At 54.3% G+C, this 26,969-nt stretch overlaps 1 protein-coding gene across 1 annotated transcript; it reads left to right on the top strand.

Moving 5' to 3' along the window:
* LOC122378180 (inositol-trisphosphate 3-kinase C-like) lies at positions 1–25,623 on the top strand. The gene is made up of 8 exons (XM_043358936.1): positions 1–1,574; positions 20,662–20,764; positions 21,319–21,440; positions 22,243–22,392; positions 22,985–23,067; positions 23,863–24,031; positions 24,244–24,315; positions 24,608–25,623. The coding sequence occupies exons 1-8, from the start codon at positions 270–272 to the stop codon at positions 24,818–24,820; spliced, it is 2,217 nt and encodes a 738-aa protein (XP_043214871.1). The 5' UTR covers positions 1–269; the 3' UTR covers positions 24,821–25,623.
* The last annotated feature ends 1,346 nt before the right edge of the window (positions 25,624–26,969 follow it).

The following is a 26,969-nucleotide window of genomic DNA, read 5'->3' as shown; positions in this document are numbered from 1 at the left end:
GCGGTCGGGCGGCGCGTGCAGACCAGAGTGGGGGCAGGTCACGCCGCTCAGCAGCCGACGGACGGACGCTCCGAGCGGTGCAGCCGCGGACGGATAGCCCATAGGCTCCAGATTGTCGGTGGGAGCGGCGGCGGCCTGACCCAGCAGTGACCTGACCGAAACGGAGACGGCTCCGCCGAGCTGAGCTGGAGCTGGGAGGGCGCCGAGTGAGCCATGTGACAGTGATCCGGTGTGAGGCTGGTGTGAGCCGGTGGCCTCTGCCGCGGGAGATGAAGAGCCGGCGCCGGCGCGGCGGCGGCGTGGGGACCTGGCATTCGGAGGACGGTGTCCACCTGGGCGTCCCGCCGACCCGGTACGGCGCGCCCCCGGCGGCCGCGGACGGCGGCGGCCGGCTGCCGCGCTGCCAGTCCTCCGAGGACGTGTCCTCCGGGCGGCGGTCCTCCGGGGACGCGGCCTCCCGCTGCCGGCGGACCCAGTTCCGGCTGCGGCCGCTGGCGCCCGCCTCCTCGGTGGGCCAGCTGGACCGACTGCAGGGAGGCCGTCCGGCCGCCGGAGCCGCTGCCGAGCCGGCGGCCGGAGGGGGCGACGCGCAGCACTGGGCGCGCGGCTCGGCCGAGGAGCGCAGGCGGCTCTTCCAGCGGCGCCGGGCGCGCTGGGAGCCGGAGCCGGCGGCGCGCCAGGCAGCAGCTCCCGGACCGGGGCCGACGGTCGAGCGGCAGGATGTGACGACCGCGGCCAATTGTGTCGGATTGAGCACCAAGGGCGGCGGAGAGGGTCTCGCAAAGCACCCGGCCGGCCAGAATGGCGCCGCGCCGGAGCCGGGAGGAACCGTCGGGGTGAGCGTCCTGCTGCAGAGCTGGATGGAGAGGTTGGAGTGGCTCTCACTGCAGCAGCGGCGCGAGGAGATGGAGGGCTCCACCACTGCGGCGGACGGGGAGGCGGCCGGTGACGTGCCCTCGGACCCGCCCTCCGCTCCGGCGACGCCTCCGACGCCGACGGGCGACTGGGTGCCGACGTTCGTGGTGTCGGACTGCAGCGGCCGCTCGTGGCCGGCGCCGTGGTCCGAGCTGCTGGCCTCCGGGGGCGGCGGCGGCGGCCGCCGGCTGTCGGCCGTCTCCGACTGCAGCACGGTCAGCTCAGCCGGCTGGGACCGCAGCCGGCGCGGCTCGCTGCTCGACCTGGACACCGAGGGACTCCGGCTGGACGACGACGGGCGGCTGGAGCGCGCCGCCACGCACCACAGCTCCGAGATGCAGCCGCGCGACGGCCCAGCGGCGGCCAACGGTCAACTAGGAACTGAGATCGATCCCGGGACGATCCCTGGACCGGAGGAAGGTCTCGGGACGATCTCCGGCCTGGAGGACGGTCTCGGGACGACCTCAGGCCTGGAGGACGGTCTCAGGACGACCTCAGGCCTGGAGGACGGGCTCGGGACGATCTCCGGCCCGGGAGACGGCCGGCGGAGGAGTGCGGAGACGAGTCGCAAGATCTCCAGCTGGTCGTACAGCAGCGTCAGCACGCTCAGCCAGGACGAGGAGGAGGAGCCGCGGACCGCCGGTCCGACACCCGGCGCGGTGAGTGTGACGTCAGGCCCGCACCCGGTGACGTCAGACCCGCCCCCCAGCGCGCTGATCACCGGTGTCGGTGCCGCTAGTGGCTGCCTGCTGACACAGTGCTGTTGCTGAACCCGAGGCCGTGAATCGTTTGCCTGTTCCGCACGCTCCTCACGGACCAATCACCGGGTGGCTCGTCGTATCTCCCACAAACCGTTGCGTCACCGCTGTAATTAGGCTCCATCAGTCGGCGGCTGCCGTGCCACGACTCGCAGAGAGCCATTCGGACGGCGCTGCCCAATGTCCATATAAGGCAAATGAAGTTATTGTGATGAGTCCCAAACATAGCCATTGTACATCCGTAACACTTCTGGTAAGAAACGCTTTCAAAGTCCCTTTTAACGCCTTGATTGATCCAAAACACCTCGTACCGGGACGGCTGGGACCACTTCTGCGCCTGCCATCTATCGGGCAGTGTTTGGAACTACAGCGGGCGCCGGCCGGCCGCGCCGCGCGGCGCCGTTACCGGGCTATGGAGGCGAATGAAGTGGTATAAAACCAGACGAATTTTACGCTTGTAAAGCAAAAAACGAAAAATGTACACTCACCACAGTGTTCAGCAAAGTACTGGGAACAATATGGATATAATTTAAAGCTAGTACGATGCGAACTGTTGGTTCCCAAGAGCAGTATTTACATACTTGTAGGAGATAGGACTTTAACATTACGGGAGCTTCTAAACTGCGCTCGCAAAGTACTTGATTGTAAATATTTCCATTTAGAGGCAAAAATCTAAAAATGTACAGTCAGAGCGTTGTTCCCAATGCTTCTAGGTACACAATGAGCATAAATTTAGCTCGAAATGTCATCACACATTGGTTCCCAGTCCAGTTTAAAACGACACTTTGTGCCGCAGAGCCTATCTCTTCCAATGGATGGCGGCTGGGTGGCGGTTGTAGTGGTGGACAAGACAATTCTTGAGTGAAATGAAATCATTTGCTTTCAAAGAATAAATTTGAAGAACTTGTAATAATTGACAAAAGATCGTTAATTACAGTGTATAATTTCAAGTTCATGGCAAATGAAAATATTTTAAACAATGCTAGTGAACCCCAGTACCGCCGCGCGAGAAAGCAAGTACTCGACGCACGGTCTGCCCGCCACTTCTGAAAATGGTCCGCGGCCGGCCGGCCGCGACCCGACACGTATCGACAGGGACATGATTTATTTGATAGTGCATCATCAGTATGCTTATCATCCATTGCACCCTTCCTGTAATGCCTATATCGGGCAATTTCTGGTTCAGGACCGATTGATAAAGGCCTGCGCCTTCGAACATTCGACAGCCACACACTCTGGTCCGGGGCGGCTCGCTAGAACGGCTGAGGCTGGGCAGCCTCACGGTCTTTTTTTCTTAAGTAGGTACCTACAGCAAATTACATTAGGAACTGAAGTAAAGTATGTTTCACGTGCATTAGCTTATAAGGAATAGATTATGTTTCGCACGAGTTACGGCGCAGTTGGCATGGTATTTGTTTGGTGAGTCTAGGACTTACCTTGAGCTTCACGTTTCTCGGACGTTGTTTTAATCATCACGAAATGCAAAAGTCACGAATCGCAGTCAGCCAGGCTATGTTCAGGATTGCTCACATATCAAAGAGACAGGTGCATCTACATTCTACGGAATGTACCTGTGTGTAGGTAAATGCTAGGCCATAGGCGCGGGAGCCGGGGGGGCAGTGGGGGCAGCTTGCCCCCCCAACTCTGGGGCCGTGGGGGCGGTGCCCCCACAGCTTTGAGACGGAATACCACACTTTTTTTGCAAATGTTTTCTTTTTTTGTTGAAAAAGGCCGAGGGGTGAAAAATAGGTAAGTGGCCTAAAACCGGTGAGAAAACTAGATTTGGGGTACCCTAGGTTAATCTCTATTATGGTGTGCCCCCCCCCCCCAGTCGGAAAGTAGTTCCCGCGCCCCTGTGCTAGGCCCAGTCATTCGCAGTATATACTCAGGTGCGGGCATGCTGTCGGGGCTAGGCTGCAGCCAGTCAGTGAACTACCATTATATCACGACCCTTTAAACATCGCTTCGGCTCGTAGCGTGCTCAACAGCCGAATAACCAGGAAAAGGCCGTAAGACAGATCGTCTTCCCACCAAATATCCGTGGCGGAGTCCCTTGGAGAATTGAGCGAGACATTGGTCACCAGGCTGTGGGAATTCGGTTGGTGCAATTGGCCGGAAAAGCCCCGTTGACACGGGAGCGTCCCGATGGAACAGCCGCCATGTGTATTCAAGAGGTCACTCCGGAACGGTTTGCTCCTTCTGGAGTTGACCCACCACTGCAGGCCAATGCCAACAGGAGTGCAACAGACAGCCACCTGTAGCATTACCTGGCGGTGGGACCGTCAGCCCGGGCAGGGTATATGTGAGCACTGAGGAAGGGTGCGGAAGGGTTTATTCGATGCATTTGTTGCTGAATGTAATTAGTTTCTGACGGTGCTCTGTAATTCTGTATGTCAGTCAGTAACCGACATTGGTGAGGACGTCGCCGGCCTGTCCGACTCGTTTATTTGCGGTTCTGACCGAGATAATGCGCCGTCGTTCCGCCGCCAGCGGCTCGGCCGCCACCCTCTCGGCCACACACCGCGCCGGCTGAAGGCGAGGGGATGGCGCACCGCCGACCGCTGACACACGGCCGCCTCTCGTGTGCCGGTCGCCCTAAAACTGAATCACGGTGGCCACCGGAGAGACCCGGGACCATCCCCGTGCCGTATAAGGCGGTGGGTCTCCTGACCCGTCCCCGGCCACCGCAGAGGCTGTACCGGCCGGCGGCGGCGGCGCCGACCCGCTGCCGGAGGCCGTACTCCAATCAGCAGTCTGCGTTGCGCGCCGCGCCGCCGCCGGCAGGGCTGCCACCTGGCCGCCGGGCGGTGGCGGCGCGGCGCCTCCTCCTGGTGGCCCTCCGGTCCCGGCGGCGGCGGCTCGTCAGGTGCCGACGGCAGCCGCCCAATCATTGCCGCTCGTACGGGCGGCGCACGTGGAGGCGGTACGGCGCGTGAATCAGTCGGCGCCCGGGCTCGGGGTCAGCCTCGTTATCGCGCGGTGGGCGGCCCCAGGGGCGCCGCGCGCGTGCCGACGTGTGTGTTTTTGGCTGGTGCTGCGAGCGGTGTCACCGTCCGGCGACCGTCACAGCCAGGGTGGCGACATTGGGGAGCGGACTGTGTGCCGAGCGGGACTGTCTGCTGAGTGCAGTGCAGAGCGGGGCGGACTGAGGAGCGGGGCGGACTGTGTCGGCGGAGCGCGGGATGTCGGACGCGGCGGCCGGCGGCGGGTACGAGGACTACGGCCGCCAGCTGCCGTTCGGCTCCCAGATGGACTACGGAGAGGCGTCCAGCGACGACCTCAGCTCCGACTGGGAGGACGCCGAGGAGCCCGAGCGCCAGCAGACGCCCGCCAAGGTCGGTGCGCCGCCACGCCCCGATCCCCGGCAGAGGGGCCGACAGCGGGGCAGGGCGACCCGGACGACGGGACCCGGCGGGCGGCGACGACCCGGCGAGAGGGTCCTGCTCCTGAGTCTCTGTGACCCGTAATTAACCACTAGGGGACGGGTTTTATGTCAGCCCAGGGGGTTTATCCCTTAAACCCCCTATGGGAGAACCCTGTAAGACCCCTGAGTGACGGGCCATGTCTCACCCCTGGGGACAGACAGACAGAATTATGTGACGTCACACGGAACTCTGTGACCTCCGAATGACGGGCGCCCGAGGGCACTAGCGCATGCAGCTGGGTGTAAGGGTATAGGGTATCTCGTTACCGATGGCTAACAACCGATGCTGCTAACAACCAAAAAATGCAAAAAATGATAGAGACAACCGGCACATTTCGACAGACATGTCACCAGGCTGCATGTAAATGAGGGAACACTTCCCTCCCAAATTTCTAGTGATACCTATAAGAAATCTGAAATTGATTACTTATTGCTTGAGTGCAGAGCAATGGCATTGGCTGCTCTCCCAGTTTAAAGGGACCCTCCCGGCTCCCACCTTCAACAAGTTAATGAATTGGCATGAAAGTGATGTCGCTCAGTTCAGAAAGAGCGAAAACGAATATCTACCAAATTTCATCGGAAAATACTCACCGGTTTTCAAGATATTAAACTTTTACTTTTGTTTACTTTTTGGGATCTCCGCTGTTCCTAGCGACTTTATTTGAAAGTGTAGCACTTGTTGCGCGCAAAGCAGGCGTGCTACCAAACGTTTTAGTAAAAGATTTAAAATCACTAGGTCTGCGCTGAGCTCACACATTCAGAGGGGGCATTCTAATGCATTAGCCCCTCTGAATCCAAGTGCTGCAACTTTGAACTTATATATTTTTGATTTGAGGCATTTCTCGATCTTGTGAGTGCTCAAACCGGTAAGTGCAAGCCAGGGACATCCTTCTGGCTATCTCAACTTAAAACTAATGTTAAGGTGAGATGGTCACTTTAATAACCTCCTCACTATGTATCATGATTTTTACCAATAATGAGTGTTAAATATGAGCTAAACTGCCCGTACTTTCAATACGAGACATCCCAAATATGCTGACCAGAAACACCTATATGTAATCCTGAAAAAGACGGCTATTTCCTGGAAATAGTTCCGCCGTGCAAATATTTGTCATTTAACTGCAATACGCTGACAAGAAAATACACGGACGCGGCAGGTGAACAACAAACAGGCCACCAAGGCCCTATATACCCAGGCCACTGTTACACGGCGGCGGAACGGGCAGCACACAGGCCCGCCGCCCCGGCCAGCGCGGCGCCGTGCTGGAACTAAAACCGGGCTGCTGATGCGGCCCACCGTTTATCAACTGCGTCTCATCCTATGTAGGCAGAGTCGATAAAACACGCGTTTATTTTGTTATCTTTTCCCGGGCGTTCGAGCCATCAGTATCAACATCCGCGTACTGGCTGGGACCAGCTCCTACTGTCGCGGGTATCGTTGTGCCTATCGAGGGCACGGGTCGCCTCGGCACTCGGTGGGGCGTCGGTCGACCTCGGCAGGACCCCCCCCCCCCTGCCCCGACTGACTCAGACTCAAACACTTGTGGTGCCGACTGCTGGCGGTACACACTGGCTGCCTGTGACGGCAATCAGCACCCGTCGGTCGGCCGCGTGGGGCACCCTCCCCTCCCCTCCCTCCCGGAGGCCCGCGCACAGCTGCGCTGAGAGTTCACAGGTCAAACCGAGGTCGCAGCTAGGTAAGAGAGTGGGTCGGGAGGACACAGGCAGATACGGGACAGCGGGAGCACTAGCTTCTTTCAGGACACCGTGTCTTGCCCTATACCTACTTTAGCCTGCCGACTGCCGAGTGTTGAAAACGTGGGTAGAGGCACCGTAACAGGGCAGCGTAGAGAAACGCCCGTAACGCGACGATCGAGTTAACCCTATTAGTGGCAGGGGGTTGTTTTCATCCACCCCTCAGGTTTTTCGGGAATATCTCCGAAACCGCTGAAGCTACGATGCTGAAATTTTCTGACTTTTCCTAAAACTAAGTTGGGCACATTCCCTGAAAATTTCAAGCTCATAACTTTACCAGGGGCGGCTCCAGAGCACTGGGAATTGGGGGGTCCAATTCGTGAAGCGAGTCATTTGGGCGAAGATCACGATGCTGATGTATTATAACTGTATGCACCAGTTTTACGAACAGTGAATGAAAGGTATCATGTGATAACATATACAAAGTTATTGTGCATCCTCCTTTGACACGTTTTTGCTATAATAGGCGGATCCAGGCATCCAAAAAGGGGGGGGGGGTTCATACTGAAATGTACAGTACCATTTGATGAGCGGTTTCGTAGTAGTAACATTGCCAGAAAGCGATCAAATACACCATACCATGTATTTGTGAACACTTACAAGCGATGTTTTCCCCTAAAATCATAGGCGCGTCCAGGTGCTGAATATTGGGGAATACCTAATTAGTAATTAAATCTGTATCCGCCTGTGATTTTTGAAAATGCATATTTTTAGGATACATGTGAATTCCTGGTTCATTCTCTATCGATCGGCAAAAGTTGCGTTAAGATTGGTTCAGAAACCTGGCCGTGATAAACAGTCTAAAATGTATCTGCAATTTGCCCGTTTTTACCCCCCTCTACCCCCCTATTGACATTTTTAATTTTTATTTTTTAGAAATGTAGATCACGTTAAGCGAAATCGAATGCCGTTTGAATTTTGAAAATCGGCCCGTTAGATCTCGAGATATCAGGGGGGGGGGGGTCCTAAACAGCCCCCCTGCCACTAATAGGGGTAGCCAGGAGCCTGCCACTAATAGGCTTAAACCAGTTACGAGCGCATCCAACTGATGCAGATCGTAACCAATTGAAATAAAATTACCCACATGCAAGTAGGTGATAAAGGATACAAAAAAGTCTTTTGTCGATGCCCTACCTAAGGACCAGCTCAGAGCCCCACAGAGGCGGCATTCGGTGCCCTCTATGCCACCTGTCCTCGGTCGCTCTCGGGCGGCTGAGCAGCGGGGGCATTCCACGATAGATCGTACCAGGCCCGTCACCCTCATCTCTCAGATTTGAATGAAAATTGGTACAAGGGGTAATCATAGGCTCCAAAAACACCTGCCAAAATATCAGACTTCTCAGATGAAAACTTTTTGAGTTACATTGCATAATATTTTCTTAACTTCAGATTGTAAGGGTGAGTTTGATGAGCTATAACTCAAAAACGAGCTAAGCAAGCAACAAACGGTAAACAGCTTTGAATTAACGATGAATCAAAGATAAATACAGTATTTTTAAAATTGGAAAGAAAAGCTTTACATATTGAAAAAAGTCGTAGTATTTTTTTAAATTGTCTATAATGGCCCTTGGGACCAAAATTTTTGCCATTTTTATTTCTTCAAAATATACCTCAGGTCCTTTAAAATCGACATGCAAAAAATTAGAAAGGTGTTCTTTCTATAAGTTCCTCATTTAAATGTATACAAAATGGGTTTCCGGGGGGTCGGTACGACCCCAGCTCGCCGTTTCGCCTCTAATGGAGCTAGAACCTTGCGGAAAAAACGAGCATGTGCGCCGTTACAAGATGCATCGAATGATACCAAATTTTAAGGTCTCGGGTTCATTGGTGACCCCTGAGGTCATTTCAAGTGACCCAAAATTACGGGTCCGGTTTTTGATAGATAACTTCGCAACAAATGGTCGCAGAGCCGCGATTTTAGCATCTTTGTGTTTGCCTAGCTCCGGCGCGTCGAATGGTATACTGTTTGTTCTGGTGAAGTCAGCTTAAGTCGCTGACCTCGGGTAAGCACACTGCCGTGTATTTGGCTCCGCGCCCCGACCGGGCGGCCCAGCCGGCAGCCAGCCCCCGGGCATCACGTGACCGCCCCGAGTCCGCGGCAAAGCCAACCAGCGCGGCGCTGGACTAACAGCGCCGCTACAGAGATGGTTAACAGTCGGGTCAGGCCACGAAGCTGGGTGAATGAGATCATTTTGCACATCATTCGATTCGCAAGGTCTTCCCGAGTCCATTGGTAGCCTTCCCGTCTCTCTAGCTCAATTTGATCGAGAGTTATTGACGAAAAACTCTTATGACCCTAGTGACGTACGAATGACGTCACGCAAGGTCAACAACGTAAAAGTGAGGCAAAAATGACTTCAATTGAACTTTCAGTAACCAGTGATGTCACTAGGCAGCTTTACCACACCATTTGTAGGCTCTCTTCCAAAATCACAATTCGAGACCATTACGGTGACGCAAAATAAGTACATTTATAGAAAGAACACCTTCCTAATTTTTTGCATACTGCTTAAAAATGATCCAAATATGTTTTTAAGCAAATAAAAATTCAAAAAAATTTGGTCCCAAAGGCATAAAAATGCAAATGAAAGGAAACTCGAGGTGTTATATATAAAAAATAGTATATATTTCAAAATTTCAAAAATGCATATTATTCTTTGTTTCAATGCAAGTTCAATGCCGTATAGCATTTGGCATTTGGATTATCCGTCTTAGAGTTACAGCCCGCCAAACTTGGGGCTGCAACGCAAGATCCAAAACATGTTATACACTATAACTCAAAAACCACTCGTCTGATAAGCCTGAAATTGTTACAAGAGGATTCAGAGCCCCTGATTACCCCTTAGACCAATTATCGTTAAAATCCGAGAGATGAGGGTGTCAAATTGGAAAAAAGTGGTACGATCTATCGTGGAATGCCCCAGCGGTGACACGCTACCATCCCGTGTGTCCGGCGGCGGCCGACCCTGTGCCCTCAGCGGCGCCGTCACGGCCCGACCTGGTCACGGACTCCTGACGCCCCCCACGGACATAATGCGGGCATTGTTCGGCCGGCGGCGCACTGTTCGCTCCTGCGTGGGCGCCCCCCCCCCCCCCGCCCCAGCACCCAGCTCGTGCAGCCCGTCGGCAGTCTCATCCAGCGTGCATGCGGCCGGGCCCAGCTAAGTAGATCATTCACGGTACATTCGTGTGTGCAATGGCCCAAGTCGTCTTATGCATGCCTGCTACTTGATAAATTATGCTACATGTCTGCTTGTAGCGAACTACCCAGTTAAAGGGACCCTCCCACCTTCAAAAAAGTTAATGAGTTGGCACGAAAGTGATGTCGCTCGGTTCAGAAAGAGCGAAAACGAATATCTACCAAATTTCATCGAAAAATATTCACCGGTTTTCAAGATATTAGACTTTTACTTTTGTTTACTTTTTGGGATCTCCGCTGTTCCTAGCGACTTTATTTGAAAGTGCGGCATTTGTTGCGCGCAAAGCAGCATATACCACCGCGTGCTACCAAACGTTTTAGTAAAAGATTTAAAAATCGTTAGATCTCCGCTGACGTCACAAATTCTAAGGGGGCATACCAATGCACTAGCCCCTTAGAATCCGAAAACTGCAAGTTTGAAATTCCATATCTCCGAATTAAAGCATTTGTCGATGTTGTGAGTGCCCAAACCGGTATTTGCAGGCCATGGCCACCAATTTGGCTATCTCAACTCAAAACTAATGTTAAGGTGGGAGTGTCCCTTTAACCCGGCCGGGCCCGATGGGTAATCCCAACCACCGCAGCCCGCGGAGGGGGTCGTTTTTCGCCTCCCCCTGTCTAACTCTGTAAATAAGGGAGCCACGGGAACAAAAGCAGTAGGTACCAAAAGAAAGGTCTACGACACAATTCTAAAGCACTTACATTTTTTTTATCTCAGGTCGATTTTAAAGGTCAGAGGTCAAGGTTTAGCCCTTGCTCGTATTGGTGTTTTTCCAGCCGCGAACGTATAAGGAGGGGGGAGGGGGTTCGTTGGACCCCCTTGCCGTTTCGCCCCTGATCAAGCTTGAACTTTGCGGGAAAAAAACGAGCGTGTTGCCCGTAACGAGAGGAAGCTGATGATACCCAATTTTGAGGTCCTAGGTCATTGGTTGGCCTTCCAGGTCAGGTCAATCTCCAAAAAGTCGGGAAAATCGGAACCTGTTAGAATGTCGGTAAGTGTGGCTGCTACCTATAGGGTGTTCACTAAAAATTGACACAAACTTTGAATGGCTGCATATCAAAAGTGAAGCAAGCTATTACGATGCAACTTAGCATAGAGATAAAAGGGACGTTTTTATCATAACCGAGCATAAAATTTCACGGATGTAATGAAAACAGTGGCGTTGGAGGTCGTTTTAAACAAGGACTACCAAAAGCCCATTGGCAGGCTTACCCAAAATAGCACGTCAATGGGAGAGTTTGGCACGTAGGGGAAGCGGGGGGAGCACCGCCACCTTAAGCATTTCTGCTCACCGAGCTGATATGCGTAGGAAAAACGAAGCTCTTTTGCATTCATGTGAAAGTAGGAATGTTTTCCTACATGTTGGCATAGTTTCCAGCGCTCCATTATAAAATTTCGCTACTTTACAGACGTCGAAAACAAGTCCTGCATTTTTCGTCCTCCAAAAAATGTGCGGGTAGCACCGCCACTGATGGCGATGTTATCCACAGATCGGCCTTACGGTGACAGCCACCTTTTTTTTTTATAAATTTAGCTCGAATGTTTGAATGGACGGGTTGACAGAGTCGGAGCCCACGCTAAGCAGAGCTTGTTGCGTAGACCCCGACCCCTACCATCCGATCGCGCAATTCCGGGTAACGGGAGAATTTAGATGCCAAAGTTTAACGTGCCCTTCAAAGCCGGACACGGCCTGTCCCACTCAACTGACTTCAACTGGCTGCGGCTGCTCCCACCAACCGCAGACCATCCCCGTCAGGAGTCTCAAATATCGAGCGCCGGAGCGTCTCGAACCCGGGCTCTCACTACCGGGAGTCCAATGCTCTACCAACTGAGCTACGGGACAGGCATAACGCACCCTTAGACAGCAGTAACGCACCCTTGGAAGCGTTACTGCTGTCTGAAATAGTAACTCAAACTCATATAAGACACACAAGAATTGGTTGTTAGTTTGTCACAGATCAGACTGTTTGTTGCGGACAATATGCATACAAAGCATGACAAATTCACGTTCATTTCGAAACATCCAGTGAAGTCAAACGTGAGGTTAAAAAACAGACGACGTTTGCGGCCTAACTAAAGCTCTTCTCCGAGCTGAGTGAATCATCATTGCGGCTTTATCCATTTTGCCACCCCTTGGGGTAGCACCGCCGAGCATGGCGGTGTTACCCCACTCACAGTCATGGACCGACAACGCCCCGACAGCAAAACAAGCCGGGACGCGATTCTTCTGTAATTCCTTTCTCAACAAAGAGCACTTCATGCCCTCAAATTTAACGTAAAAATCAAGGCATTTTGACTTGAAATGACCACTTACTTGCTGCTCAAACATGCCAAATGATTACAACGATGGTTTGAAATTCACAAAATGGGCAATTGCAATCTCAAAATCAAATAAATCTTAGCGAAACCTACCTCACGCGGCGTCCCGTTTCCGTTCGGACACCGAAATGGCGGGTGTTTACATTTACAATTCAGAGTTTTGCCGATAGCGAGGATGGCGGTGTTTCCCACATGGCGGTGCTACCCCCGCTTCCCCTACAAATGCCAAATTAAAACTTAAAATGTCAAAATTAGTGTCATTAATTAGTTACATAGGTACCGTACAATGGGACGAAAGTTCTAAAGGGTGTGGGAGTCCGAAAAGCTGAAGTGGTGTAATTGTGAAGATATTGACCTGAGGAAGGGTCGGGGCCCCGAAAATGCACGTGGAGGGGCTTTTTGACACCTCACGGCGCAATGCTGCTGATCAGTAAGGTATTAACTGTGCCTAAGCGAAGAAGATATACCACACCTGAGACTAGGCTGAGTTACAACCGGCGCAAATGATTTCTCGAAGCGACTGGGAACAACATAAGGTCAGAGAAGTAAATATGCTATGGTCAAAAAAGGGACCAAAAATGCAGAAAAAGGTTAAACTATTTAAGGTAGAAAAATCATGTTTTTAGTTAAAGGGCGACAATTAACTAGACAATGGAGTGTTCTGTTGTGATGTGATCGATGCTACAAGGGCTAACGTCCATTTAAGTGTCAGCATGCAAGCTAACGCTGGATGCCGTGGTGTATGTGTTATTTCAGAGAATATCATCAGTTAGACTTTATTCCTCCAGACTGGTCCTTAACAATATGATACTTTTTGAGCCAAGTGTATTATTAAGCACTAGAGGTTCATGCAGAACAACATATGTAACCAGAAGGTGATTTTCTGGTCCGACCTCGCGCCAGCACACTAACCAAGGGGTGCCTTGAGGGCCCCGGCCTTGGAGAGAATCAGGGGATTCCGAAAATGTTCCCAAAGAGAAAGTTCAAGGTCATGATCATGCTCAAAAGTGGCCTCAAACTTTTCACTTTTTCGAAAATCTTGCGTACGAACTTCCAAGGTGTTTTGAAATATTTTGAGGCTTATCCGGTACCTATTTGTGTGTGGTTCATCTTACGATATCATGCTGCTCTAAGGTCAAGGTCACGCAAAAGTATCCTTGCTAGAGGCTATATCACTGATTCGTTAGTAATAAAATTAAGACAATTCTGCCATCCAGAGGCTCTAAATGAACGCTTGAAGGAAACCAGATGCCAATATTCGTGATCAGCGGCTAAGAATCCATCAGGAAAGACCTCTCATTATGTCAAGGTCAATCAAAGGTCATTCGAGGTCACATAGGGTCAACATAAAACTTGACATTTTCCAACGAAATGTATATCATCCGACGCGGATTGACGAGGCAAATGCGTTGGTACCATTTTCATAGCTCTAGGACCATTTTTGTTGAAGTTTTGTTTTTGTTAAAAGCTAAAACCACAGACTCGGGGTCGTTGACCTGATCTTCGACCTCAGGTCACCAAAACTATTTTTCTGTTTTTCTTTAGGTCAAACGCTATGCAACCATGCTCGAGATTTGTCTTTATCTCTAAAATTCTACTTTTGGCAGCTATTTGAAGTTCACGTCTGTGACGCCAAAATTTGCCGTGCAGAGGACTAGCAAAATCGACCCTGTGACGTCATCAAGGGACATCACGCCCCCCGGGCCCACGAGGGCTAAGTTCCGCCGTACAAAACATCTCTCTCTCTCTCTCCTCTCTCTCTCTCTCTCTCTCTCTCTCTCTCTCTCTCTCTCTCTCTCTCTCTCTCTCTCTCCTTAGCATAAGCTTATCGAACCTCATCGCTCTTTGGTCAGTAGAGTGCGGGTCATACGCATATACTAAACGGTCTGCTGCACTTACGGGGACGCGACTGTAAAACCGGGAGAAACGAGCGGCTCAGAAACGCGCGTACGTCTTCCAGCGAGCTGTATACGGACATTGGACGACCTCCCACCTTGTCTCGGGTTAGCTTTTGACTTATGTCTCTATGAACAGTGTGCAAAGGCTCCGTTATGGGCGCTCATGCCGGCCAGCCCGTTGTGTAGATAGATATGAAGTTACTGTACCGAGTAACGACGCACTACGTCAGTTTGTGACATTACGTACGGATTTGCACAGTTTTATTCCGGCTCATAACGCATGCATGAACAATGTCATGCCTGCAAAAGTGAAACCGCCTTCCAGTTACACAACTATAAACATTATCGTGGTAAGCCTAATTTTGAACATTTCGCCTGAGATATGTGACGGCTTAATTGAGCCATAACAGTGCGGCCGCGCTAAGGACTGTTGCATCACGGTTGCCGCGTTCGCACACGCTCCGTCTGGCACTGGGGCTCGTATGGCGGCGGCCGGCGGCCCGGGCCCGGTGGGTGGGTGGCCGCCGGGCTGCAGCTTTGGCCAGCTTTGGTCAGCCGTGGGAGACGGATGACGCCACACCTCGGCAGGTGTGACGTCAGCAGTGACGTCAAACGGTGACCGCGACACGGCCAGGCGTGCGGCGCTGCACGCCACCGCAACTCGCTGCGGGGCTGCGGGGCTGCGGACGGGTCGGGCCACCGCTGCAGGCTGGGGCCGGGCAGAGCCGCTGCTAGCCCGCAGACACTGCTGTACTGCCGCAATTCCTTTCATGCTTGCTACCATGACTCCTGCCGTGATCGTTCTCGTGATTTCATTCCTGCCGTGACCGTTGTCGTGATGGCTGCCGAGCTGTCTGCCGAGCTGTCTGTCCTGTTCCCCGCCGTGTGTCGGCTCCGGTACCGGCACGCCGTCCTCGCGCTGCAGGCCGCCCGCGCTCTGTGTCGCTGTTTGGGTGACTTCACCTCTCCTCCGTGCGACTGATATATGGGCGCCCGGTTAGAGGCCGACCGATCATCGGATGCCCCAAATCGGGGAAAGGGCCGATTGGCGAATGCAGTTAGCTGATATCATCGGTCCCATTAGGAAAGTCTGACTAAGTTACAACAGGCCCGGTCAGAAAATGGGCGACACAACTCTCCCTCCTCTGTTCAAAGATCACATGATTGATAGAGTGAACCGTGGATGTATGTTATACATATCCTGGGCCACGTCAACCCCCGATTAGCTGGGAAAAGGTTAACTGCTGTTTCTCCGGTTTCGGCTTATTGTCGCCCCCAATGGCTTTTTCGTCTCAGCTTCTGTTTGACAACTCCCAGATTCTGAACAGCGGTTCAGTGTGCTTACATTTTTTGTTTTTCGTAGATTCGTCCACAGATCAGCTGTTACTACTGAGGGCATACTAAACATTAGCACCAGTAAAACGCCTTTTGGGCGAAGAACGAGCGAGCGAGATAGTGAGCCCTGCACGTGCGGAAGGGCGAGAGGGTGCTTCCAACGGGCTTGTGCAAAGCACCCTTCTAACCGGTCGCTAGCGGTGTGCCAAATTTGAACGCAATCGGCCCAGCCGTTCCTAAGATCTGGAAGCGGCATTCTGCACGTGCGCACGTGCAAACGGGGTCCAAAATGACTTTTGCACGGCACCCTACTAACTGGTCCCCAACCGTGTACCAAATTTGAGCGCAATCGGCCCAGCCGTTCTCGAGATCTGGAAACGCCCCCTGCACGTGCACACGTGCAGTAGCACCCTAACCGCAACACATGGGAATGCATTGCCTGGTGGGTGCCTACCTGTATGCCAAGTTTCAGCGAAATCGCCCCAGTAATTACCGAGTTACTGAAATGGGAACAAATTTGGCACCTCTTATTGTTGTATTTTGCACGTGCACTGGGGGTGACCCACATACATCGAGAGTATCCTATTTTGGGTAGAAGGGATGCTGCTACCCTACAAAAATTACCGCAAGTCAATCACCCAAGCGGCTGCTGAGATATGAGCCTCTCAAAATCACTACTTTTGCAAAACAGCTTGAACACCCTTGACTTTTCACGTGGCACGTGCCACCACAGTCACTGAGATGTATCAAAAGTAGTCAATTACGTGGTAGAAGGGATGGGGCTACCCAACAAAAAAGACCGCAGGCCAATCGGTCCAGCGGTTGCTGAGATATAAGCCTCTCAAAAGCGTTACAGGCCGGGCCGGGCCGGGCCGGGCCGGGCCGGGCCGGGCCGGGCCGGGCCGGGCCGGGCCGCTCATACTGAGATTTTTCCGTTATATTGAAAAGACTCACTTCGCTCGCTGCGCTCGCTCGCTCGTAATAATGGTCTGACTACATTAATAGTATCTATAAAAAGGTACACATTATTTTGGCAATGGATCTGTTAGGAGAACTCATTTTATCGAGAACCGATGCCCTCGCCTGAGCCAATCCATCCTCAATCGGGAATAAATGTCTTCAATATGCAATATGACGTGCACGTTTCCCGTTTGCCTTGCGGAGTAGTCTCCCGGCCAATTCCGGTCATTATAGGGCCGATGCCGTCTTACATGCGAAATAAAACAAAAAGTTACGCTGCCACGTGTGCGATGTATGCAATGTTTGTTGAGCAGTCCTGATAACACATACGCAGCGTTTTCAAGGAGTTGAGTCACTGTTTGTGGCCAATAATCGGTATAGGTACAGCGGGAACAGGTGTCGCAATGATCTGCCGCCGATAAAGGTGTGTTAACACGTCGCCGCTATCCGTCATTGTCGAGGGGCCAGGGCGGAAATGACGATGGCTCGGGGCTGATAGCCGATAGTGCTGCGGTGCCGGCACTGGGCGGCCTCTGAGACAGCAGCGTGGAGATCCCCTATACCCGCCCTGCGAGCGGCGCGCCCGTAAACACACGATCCGGCCGGGACAAAGCGCCGGTGCGTTCAATCAGTCGTCGGTGCTATTCTGGGAGGACGGCCGTCGGCCCCGGCCGCCAAACAGCGGCCCTGCACCGGCAGCTGCAGCTGTGTAGGCAGGGTCCGGGAGATTTTAATGCTTTCTTTGTTCAATCAAACATTTAGTCTGAAGTTGCGTGGTCCTTCCACAGAACATTTATCTGCTTTAATTAATTGCATATGTCAGTGGTTTCGCCGGTTTCTGTGTCCGCATTGATACGTCCCTAGGTCGCGTTTCCAACCGTTTATTCGCCGCTATTACCTATATAGTGTGTGTGTGTGTGTGTGTGTGTGTGTGTGTGTGTGTTTTTGTGTGTGTTTGGACTCTTATATGCCGGGCATAACTCCTAAGAAGGCGTTATATGCTCGTGTTAAGATGACACGAGACAAGAACTTTAATCTCCGGGTTGCCTACCGACCTTCCCCAGCCAATTAAAGGGACCCTCCCACCTTCAAAAAAGTTTATGAATTGGCATGAAAGTGATGTCGCTCGGTTTAGAAAGAGCGAAAACGAATATCTACCAAATTTCACCGAAAAATATTCACCGGTTTTCAAGATATTAGACTTTTACTTTTGTTTACTTTTTTTGGGGTCTCCGCTGTTTCTAGCGACTTTATTTTAGAAGTGCGGCGTTTGCGGCAGATGTTGCGCGCAAATAGCATATACCACCGCGTGCTACAAAACGTTTTAGTCAAACATTTAAAAATCGTTAGATATCTGCGCTGACGTCACACATTCAGAGGGGTATTCCTAAGCATTAGCCCCTCTGAATCAAAATGCTGCAATTTTGAAATTCAATATTTCTGATTTAAGGCATTTCTCGATGTTGTGAGTGCCGAAACCGGTAATTGTGAGCCAGGGACCCCATTTTGGCTATCTCAACTCAAATCTAATGTTAAGGTGGGAGGGTCCCTTTAAGTAGAGTGATGCATGCTTCACGGTTCGAGAATCCGTCTTATGATAATAGGACACACAAACATAGTGCACGGAACGCCAATATTAAACGGGATTAAATGCTGCTGGCCGAAGTTTTAAAGAGCATGCATGCAACGTCTCACGGTCCTCGTTCTTTTCTTTCTTCGATTTTCTTTGGTGTGATTTCATGCAGTGCAAGTCACGCTCGTAATTTGGCAAAGGCCAAACGCTAGGTTAGTACCTACCATACGAAGTAAACATCAGTCAGGCATCAATCATATGGGTAAAAGTAAACACCAGTCAGACGGTTGGCAGATAGATGCTGTTTCAGGTGCGCGAGGGAACACTGTTACAGGTAGCTCAGCTAGTGTGAATGGCAGTGCACTGCACAGAACGACCACGACAGCAGAAGCGCCCCTTCCCATTTCGGTACGTGACATGAGGGCCACATAGAGGTCGCAGTCCTGGCGGAGGTCCTATTAGGTAAGGGAGGTGCCACCTCCCTTATCAATTTTACGGTAAAATTGGATCTGGTTAACTGGTTACAGGATACTGGCTAAGATATGTATAAAGTATGGAAGCTGCTTTACTTGATAGATGCATAATGCATGTATGTATAATAATGCCTCTTTTATAGGTCTAAGGCTAAGAACTTTATTAGTTGCTTTGTGCAGGCCGTCTAACACGAAGAGCGGCGTCGCTCTGAATCTCCCGTCGGGAAATCGGTGTCTCCATGCGTTATCGCTCGCCGTGGCTCTCATTGAGCCGTGTTCAGTCTCTGACGTCACCCACCAGCTGATATCGCGCCTATGTGGTAAACCTGAGGTCGTCCCGTGCGTGTGTCTCAAGTGGTCGCGTCAGTATCGGCGAGCCGTGCTATCTGCCCTCCGCACAATCGCCACGGCTCGGAAACGCACCCGAGAGGAACGGATATGTAGCGACGCTGCAGCTACAGAAGCAGTAGCGGGGTGGCTACAGTAGCGGCAGCGGTGTGGCTACTGTAACGGTGGCGGACCCAGCGCCCCCCCCCCCTCCTCTCCGCCACCAAGGACGGGTGGAGGGAGGGAGCCGGTTATCCGTGAAACTACCGGGAGGGAGAGGGGTAGGAGGGAGAGGGGTGGGAGGGAGAGGAGCTGCCGGAGATGGGTGGGAGAGGAGCTGCCGGCAGGGACGGGCCGGGGTGCTGAGGCGCTGCTACAAGCCGGTAGTGCACACCGTAGCGCAGTGGTGGTAGTGTAGCACCTCCGTGCCGCTGGCTACAGACGCCGAGGTGGAGCCCCAGCCGACTCTATACCGTCCCTGGACAGTGGAACGATCGGCGCCGGGGCGGCCCGGACCGGCCGGCGGTACACGGCCCGGACCGGCCAGCGGTACACGGCCCGGACCGGCCGGCGGTACACGGCCCGGACCGGACCGGCCAGCGGTACACGGCCCGGACCGGCCGGCGGTACACGGCCCGGACCGGCCAGCGGTACACGGCCCGGACCTACCAGCGGTACACGGCCCGGACCGGACCGGCCAGCGGTACACGGCCCGGACCGGCCGGCGCGGCGGTACACGGCCCGGACCGGCCGGCGGTACACGGCCCGGACCCCGGTCACAGTGCCGCGTCTGCCGAGCAGGTGGCACCGTACCGTACGGTCCCAGCCACCGCGCCGAGCACACAGCTCTGCCCTGGAATACGGTCGATCGATAGAGTCCAGGCAGAGTCCATCGGGCCTATGGCAGTGTGGAACCTCGATTGTACCTTTTAACCTTTAAACAATTAAATCGATGCCGACGAGAAAAGTCTCCATCCCATACAACAACCGCGGCTTTTAATGAGCCGTCGGACACCTGCGACAGCTTTTCCCTCCGATAATCCGCCGGCCGATTGCCAGTTATGAGGCGGAGCGCATCGTGCCAGCCGCTTATCCCCTGCCGAACGTCATTAAACCGGGCGTGCCTGTCGCGTGTGACGTCATCCGGGGGTGACGTCACTAAACCGCCCATCGTGTCCGTGGGTTGGCCGGCTCACCAACTGCCTGCGGTTGACAATATCGGAACCAGTCACAGGACGGCCGCCCGGTTTGGTTGATAATGAAATTGACGTTTAAATTGCCTCAGGTGATAACGGTTACACTGCACGCTGGAACATAAGCATGCAACATATCCATTATCCAGCATATGATGACCGACGCTAAAGACAGTCAAGTGTCCCAGCCACCAGTTCGGGGTGTTGACTGTGTGTGATTACTCGCGCCGGGGTTCGGGAGCTCCACGTGGGTGGGATTTATGTGACAGGGCTGGGCCGCGTGCCCTGCAGTGCGGCCCGTACCGCTCAGCCCCGTGTGAGAGTCCTGTTAAAGGTGTCGGGAGGGTCCGCTGAACGGACGGTAAATCAGCAGCGCAGCCCCTTCCACCGCCCCCGCAGAGCGGTCCGGGTCGAGTGACGTCTCCGCTGCGTGTGGCCGAGCTATAACTTATAGTAGAGGACAGACGTTTGCAGACCGTTCGGTCGTTCCCGCTGTCCGGTCTTCTGACGGCTGTCTGCCCTGCTCCCCAGTCGTCGCAGTGGCGCAAGGTGAAGGGGGTGGTCCAGTGGACGCCGTTCGTCCAGACCTACAAGAAGCAGAAGTACCTGTGGGTTCAGCTCGCCGGCCACCAGGGTGAGTTCAGACTCGGTGCCTCTCCCTCTCGAGGGACCGTGTGTACCGTGAGCGCCCGGCACCTCCTGCTGGACTCGAGGGTCCCTCTGTATGTGCCGATGCGCCTGTCTTGCGATCTGAATGCCGGGAGCCAGCCCTCTGAATTCCATCCAGCCGCTCATCCGAATGGGCCACTCTGGCCACTTCCTCCCCTGTCCGTCTGTCGGCTCCACTCCCGACTCCTCTCCCTCCCCTGTCCGTCTGTCGGCTCCGCTCCCGACTCCTCTCCCTCCCCTGTCCGTCTGTCGGCTCCGCTCCGCTCCCGACTCCTCTCCCGTTCCGCCGCTCATCGGGATGGGCGGCATGTTCAGAGGACATCACGGAGCGATTGGCGCGGCCGTCTGTCTGTCGCTCCGACTGGACCGCCTCCCTCGCCGGCGCACGTCGGCACCTCCCTCCGCACTGGGTTAATTGCTAATTAATGAGCCCCGCGCATGCACGGCGGCGCGCGGGGCGGCGCCCTCCTGGAGGCGGCTGTCTGTGAAAGGTCGCGCTGAGGCTCCGACTGGCCGCAGGTAACTTCCGGGCCGGGAGGGACGGCACCATACAGAAGAGGCTCTGCGGCCGCGAGCAGCAGTGTCTCCAGGAGCTGATGGACGACAGCCTGCGGCCCTTCGTGCCAGAGTACCGCGGTCAGGTCAGTACCGATTACCGAGTACCGAGTACCACGGAAGGTCAGTACATAGTACCGAGTACCGAGGACAGGTCAGTACACAGTACCGAGTACCGAGTACCGCGGACAGGTCAGTAAGTGCCGAGTACCGCGGAGAGGTCAGTATAAAGGATATATATATATATGGCTTTGGTAGTTGGTACACAGTACAGAGCACCGCGGTCATCCCTCGCACCAGAGTACCGGGGACCAGTACCGACAATATGAGTACCGGGGACAGGCGAGGACCTGGTTCTGTGCGCCGCGGACAGAGTAGACCGAATACCCCGTCTCACGTAATGAGGGTCCTGCTCAGTCGCTCACTATACCTATCTGACCGGTCGCGGGCCGATTTGACCCCGGATGGTGAGAGCCGAGGTCTCCAGTCGGCTTTCGAAGTCCGGACGTCGGTCCACACATTTCTCAAACGGCCGAGGTCGGAGGGACAGCCGTCCACCCACCTGAGTTTGACACCTCGTTGAGATATGCTGAGAATAGAAGAATTGTGACCTACTCAGGGTATACGTTTGAAAAATTATGCGTCAGAACATGGAAAGGCATGGACAACATGTTCCTTTTGTAGACTGTTGGGGTTTGGATATTTCATATGCCAGATTTTACATCGACTTTGTCATTTTTTTCTTTAATCACCGAGTTATTCTTGATTTAACGTGGTAAGGAGAATTACTATTTAACATACTATAGAGCAGAATTTAGAATTATTCCAGCTGATTAATTTCGTACGAGTTCGTGGAGCGTTATGTTACGAGTAGTGTTTGCGTTGCAGACCGAGTCTGAAGACGGTCAGCAGTTTCTGCAGCTGCAGGACCTGCTGGCCGGCTTCGTGGAGCCCTGCGTCATGGACTGCAAGATCGGCGTTCGCACCTACCTCGAAGAGGAGCTGGCCAAGGCCAAAGTGAACCCCAAACTCAGGAAGGTGCGTGCATGGGGCAATCTGCTCCCTGTGAAAACCTTTTTTGTTACGGCACCTCTACATTTGCTTTGGTTGCCAAAGGTAGAGCTAGCGAACGACTCCAATGTCTTGGACTGAATTTGTCACAATCTTTGACAATCACATCTAAGGCTTGTTAGCCGTTTATGTGGTGCGGGAGTCCGATAAAGCTGTTGATCGGGCGGCTTCGTGCGTCATCAGTCCGAGTGCTCACGGTATGACGTCCGATGGGAGGGTTCTGACGTGTAGGTACCGGTTGCCGCTGATCAGGGCCTTCTGCTGTGTCCATTTGCGGTTGATTGGTGGCCGATCACTGCCATCTACCGTATTGTTGCCATATTTATAAAAGCCATTATGTCCATGCTTAACGTTCTTACGAATCATGCCCGTCGTTTAAGTACATGTCCTGAGAATGCACGTGAGGAGCGTCCCGCTTCAGATCGTCTGAGTGACTCCCGTTTCGATGCGTGTCCGTATTGCCAAGAGTCCCGTTTCAATACGCGTCTGTATTGAGAAGCGAGTCCAGTTTCGGGATAGGAACGTGTGTATTGAGCCGGCGACCTGACTCCTGTTCCAGGACATGTACGATAAGATGATGGCCGTCGACAAGACGGCTCCCACCGAAGAGGAACACAGGCTGAAGGCCGTCACAAAGCCCAGGTCAGTCCCACACACCGTCTCAATGCATGGGTCAGTGCCACAAAGCACAGGTCAGTTCCACGGTAAAACGCAATAGAATAATTTAGCGCTTTTTTGTCGAGATAGATCCATGACGCCATAATGTTAACACGCATTTATCGTGCATACCTATATCAGTTCCTCAAGCAGGGCTTATTCCTCAGGCGGTCCCCACTCCACCCCATTTTTCGGCACTGACTGCGGAGGACTGATCAGTGGAGAGGACCGCTGGTTATGGCTCGGCCCTGTCCGCCTGTATTGCGCTGTCGCTGTGCCGACCTCGACCCGGTGATAAAAATCACATCGTTTGTCGTTTTATGTAAAGCATGCCCATACCGATACGCGAAATATAGATAGAGGTTGTGTAACGGTTTTAGTCGGGATCGGCCTGTATGGTATCGTATTAGCCTCCCGACCCGCTCCTCCGCTGATAGGCTGTTCGTTCCACAGACCGGGACCGCAGTATTTTTCCGTCGGTTTTTACGCGTGCCGGCGGGGCAGAGACGCTGCCTCAGCAGCCTCGGGTGACCTCATGGGGCCCTGTGTAGGTACCGTGGGCCGCCGCCACAGCCCGCCGCCGCCCCTGCCGTGATATCATACGGAGCAGCCTATATACGGCCCGTAACGGCTCCTGTTGCAAGTGCAAATGGCTGTGTATGGGAACTTGTGAATACAAAATGCAGATTGAAAGGCGGTCGACTGCGGGTGCTGAGAACGGTGTCATGTCGGGTCAGCGGCTCTGTGGGAAGAAGGACGACATCACCGTCCCTACCGCAGGTACATGGTGTGGCGGGAGACCATATCGTCCACAGCCAGCCTCGGCTTCCGCATCGAGGGCATTCGGAAAAGCCGCGGCTACTCGAGCAAGGACTTCAAGACGACCCGGTCGGAGGGGCAGATCCGGGCGGCCATCGCCATGTTCACAGACGGCTACCCGAACGTGGTGGTACGTATACCGGCCCGCACATACCCCTGATGCGGGACACAGCTCAGGGAGGCGCAGTGGGGTTCCAATCTGTCCATACATAGCCCCGTTAGTAGCGTCCTGCTGACCTGGGCACCAGCGGCTGCCGCAGCCCGGGAGGACGGGACTCCGGGGCGGTGACATATAAGCCGGCTGGCTCCGTTCACCATTCACTGAGCCCGCCCGCGTTACAGACACAGTACCTGGCGAGACTGGATGAGATCCTGGCGACTCTGCACGGATCAGAGTTCTTCAGGAAACACGAGGTGCGTGCTCTGGGATCCCGTCAGGCTGAACAGGTCACTAGCCCGGTCCTACGGGGGACGGTGAACACCTATAGTTAGTGTTCTGGACCAGCATGACCATCAAAATGTTAGCCCCGGGATACATGCCTTCAATTACGGACAAGTTTGTCACGGTTGTCCTTATCGTGTGGTTGATGTAAACGTTCAGCGGAAAGTCACTTAACTTCTGCTCGTGATCTAAAACACAATGCAAGATCGATGCATCCACGGTCGACCCTGCTCTGACCCCATATCCCGCTGACCTGACCTCCAGTTCATCGGTTCGTCTCTGCTGTTCGTCCACGACGCCAACCGGGCCGGAGTGTGGCTCATTGACTTCGCCAAGACGACGCCGCTGCCGGCCGGCGCGCGCGTCAGCCACCGGGCGCCGTGGCGGCCCGGCAGCCACGAGGACGGCTACCTGACCGGCGCCGAGAACCTGCGCCGTATCCTGGCAGAGATGGCCGGCCGCGGCGCCGCGCCCTGACCCACCGCCGGGGTACCCATTGGCGGGGTACTGACCGCCGCGCTACTGACCGCCGGGGTACCCACTGCCGGGTATCCACTGCCAGTGGAGGACGGCGAGAGACCGCTGCAGCCGCGCACAGGAGGGCCGGGTGTTGCCGGGGCCGGTCCGCTGGGGAGGGTGGCGCCACCTGGTGCGGTCGACACTGGTAGCCAGGGACAGACCCTCGCAGGTGCCGCCCCGCCGGCTGCCGGAACAAAACAGACGGCTATCCGGCTGACCGCGAAAGAGACGATCGCAGTGCCTTATCGGTCGCAGAGACACGCTGAAATCACCTCACAGTGGCGTATAGTCGAGGACCTTGACGCACCGAACAAAAGTGACTCGATTGAAACTTGGATGCACCAAACAGCGGTCCCAGAGGGATGCGTTGTCGGGCTGGGTGAGAGTCCTGGACAACATCCATGTCGTGTGACTCCGTCTCTCCAAGACCGCGGCGTACACCATGTATCCGCGGTCAGTGTCCATTATTCGCGTGGTACCTATATTGTGACATGTGGCGTGCGTTTGTGGTGTGTCGGGGCACATGCCTCAGCGATTGCAATTGAATGACGCAATGTGCAAACATTAAGCATGTGGGGTTTTAGCTCAGCCATTGTTCAAGCTTCTGACATTCTAATTAGGCACCGTACTTCCAACTGATTAGCCGGTACGTAGTGCGCATGCCAGCGCTGTTCAGCTCTCTGTCGCGAGTTTGTGCAATTATTTTGAGTTCGAGTTATACTCGTCATGAACCCCGAGTATATACATTGAGTTTAATTTGCCGGGGTTGTATCTGCTGTGCCTTTGGGTGAAGTGCGACAAAAACGTGTTACCTCCACGACTGATGGCTAATTCGCCCCGTTACATTTAAGGTATATGTAGTATTTCGCTAAGTATGTGGCGTGAGTAAATCATTGGTTCGTCTCATGCATGAGCCTTTCCAAAACATCATGTGGGTTCTTAGTCTCCGAACTGTCTTAAATTAAAAGGAGGCAATACAAAGAAGAAGAAAAACTGCGCTTGCTGTAAAACTAGATTATGGAGGAAACCAAAGTTTCCCATGCTTTTGTTACAGGATAATGCCTGAAAACGGAAAAAATGGAAAAACACCGAATCAGCCACGCAACTGCCGACACTGGTCGTCCTGCTTCCATTGGTGTATTTCCAACTGTCACGGGGGGGGGGGGGGGCAGTCACGGGAAGGGCACCGTCACAGCGGGCCAGGACAGGGGGGTCAGGCCGCCAGCCACCACAGCCAGTCGTAGTCGCCAGTCTGGGGCCGCGCGGGGGCTGTCTGGGAGCTGTCACCGCCGGCCGCTGTCACTGTCACACCGGGACCGGCTGTCTCAGCTGTCACTGTCACACTGGGACTGTCAGCTGCCATTGCTGTCACCGACTCCGCTGCATCCAGCTTCTCCGCCGCCCCTCCACTCGCCTCCTCTGTGGAGTTCGACCTCGGGGCCTCTTCAGTACCGGTGAGGGTTGTGGCCACCCCAGTGCCGTTGGAGCCCTGTCCCTCTCCAGTGCCGTTGGAGTCCTGTCCCACCCCAGTGCCGTTGGAGTCCTGTCCCTCCCCGCCGTCCGCCGCCCGTGTGACGTTCATCTGCTGTTGTTTGTCGTGCGCCTGCTGAAGCAGCTGCTGTAGGCTGCCGGCCGTGTACACCAGACAGGAGCCGAGCACGAGCAGCGCCACGCCGCCCAGGTACAGCGACAGACGGTACTGCATGGCGGCCGGCGGCCCGGCGGGAGGACAGAGTGTGGACAGACCGATAGACGGACGGACGGACGGGCGGACGGACCGGAATGTAGACAGACCGACAGACCGATAGACGGGCGGGCGGACAGGTAGAGCGGAGCGTAGACGGGCCGATAGATGGACGGGCGGACAGGAGGGTAATCCGTTCGTTCGTTTAGACGGTGGCTCGTCGTTGGTTTGGACGGCCGGTGGATCAGTCGTTCGGTCGTCTGGCCGATCGGTTGGTGGGACCGGGACGTTGATCAGTGCCCTGTTGATACGAGTACGGACCGCAGTCGGCTCCAGCTGCCGGTGGGTGAGGTGCAGGGCCGGCGGGCCGCAGTCGGCTCCAGCCGGTGGGTGGGGTGCAGGGCCGGCGGGCCGATAGAGTCG

The sequence above is a fragment of the Amphibalanus amphitrite genome, unplaced genomic scaffold (assembly GCF_019059575.1).
Source record: "Amphibalanus amphitrite isolate SeventyFive unplaced genomic scaffold, NRLGWU_Aamphi_draft 000056F_arrow, whole genome shotgun sequence".
In the NCBI taxonomy this organism is placed as follows: domain Eukaryota; kingdom Metazoa; phylum Arthropoda; class Thecostraca; order Balanomorpha; family Balanidae; genus Amphibalanus; species Amphibalanus amphitrite.
Note: the sequence above shows the minus strand (reverse complement) of the source record. Positions and strands in the feature narration are given on the sequence as shown.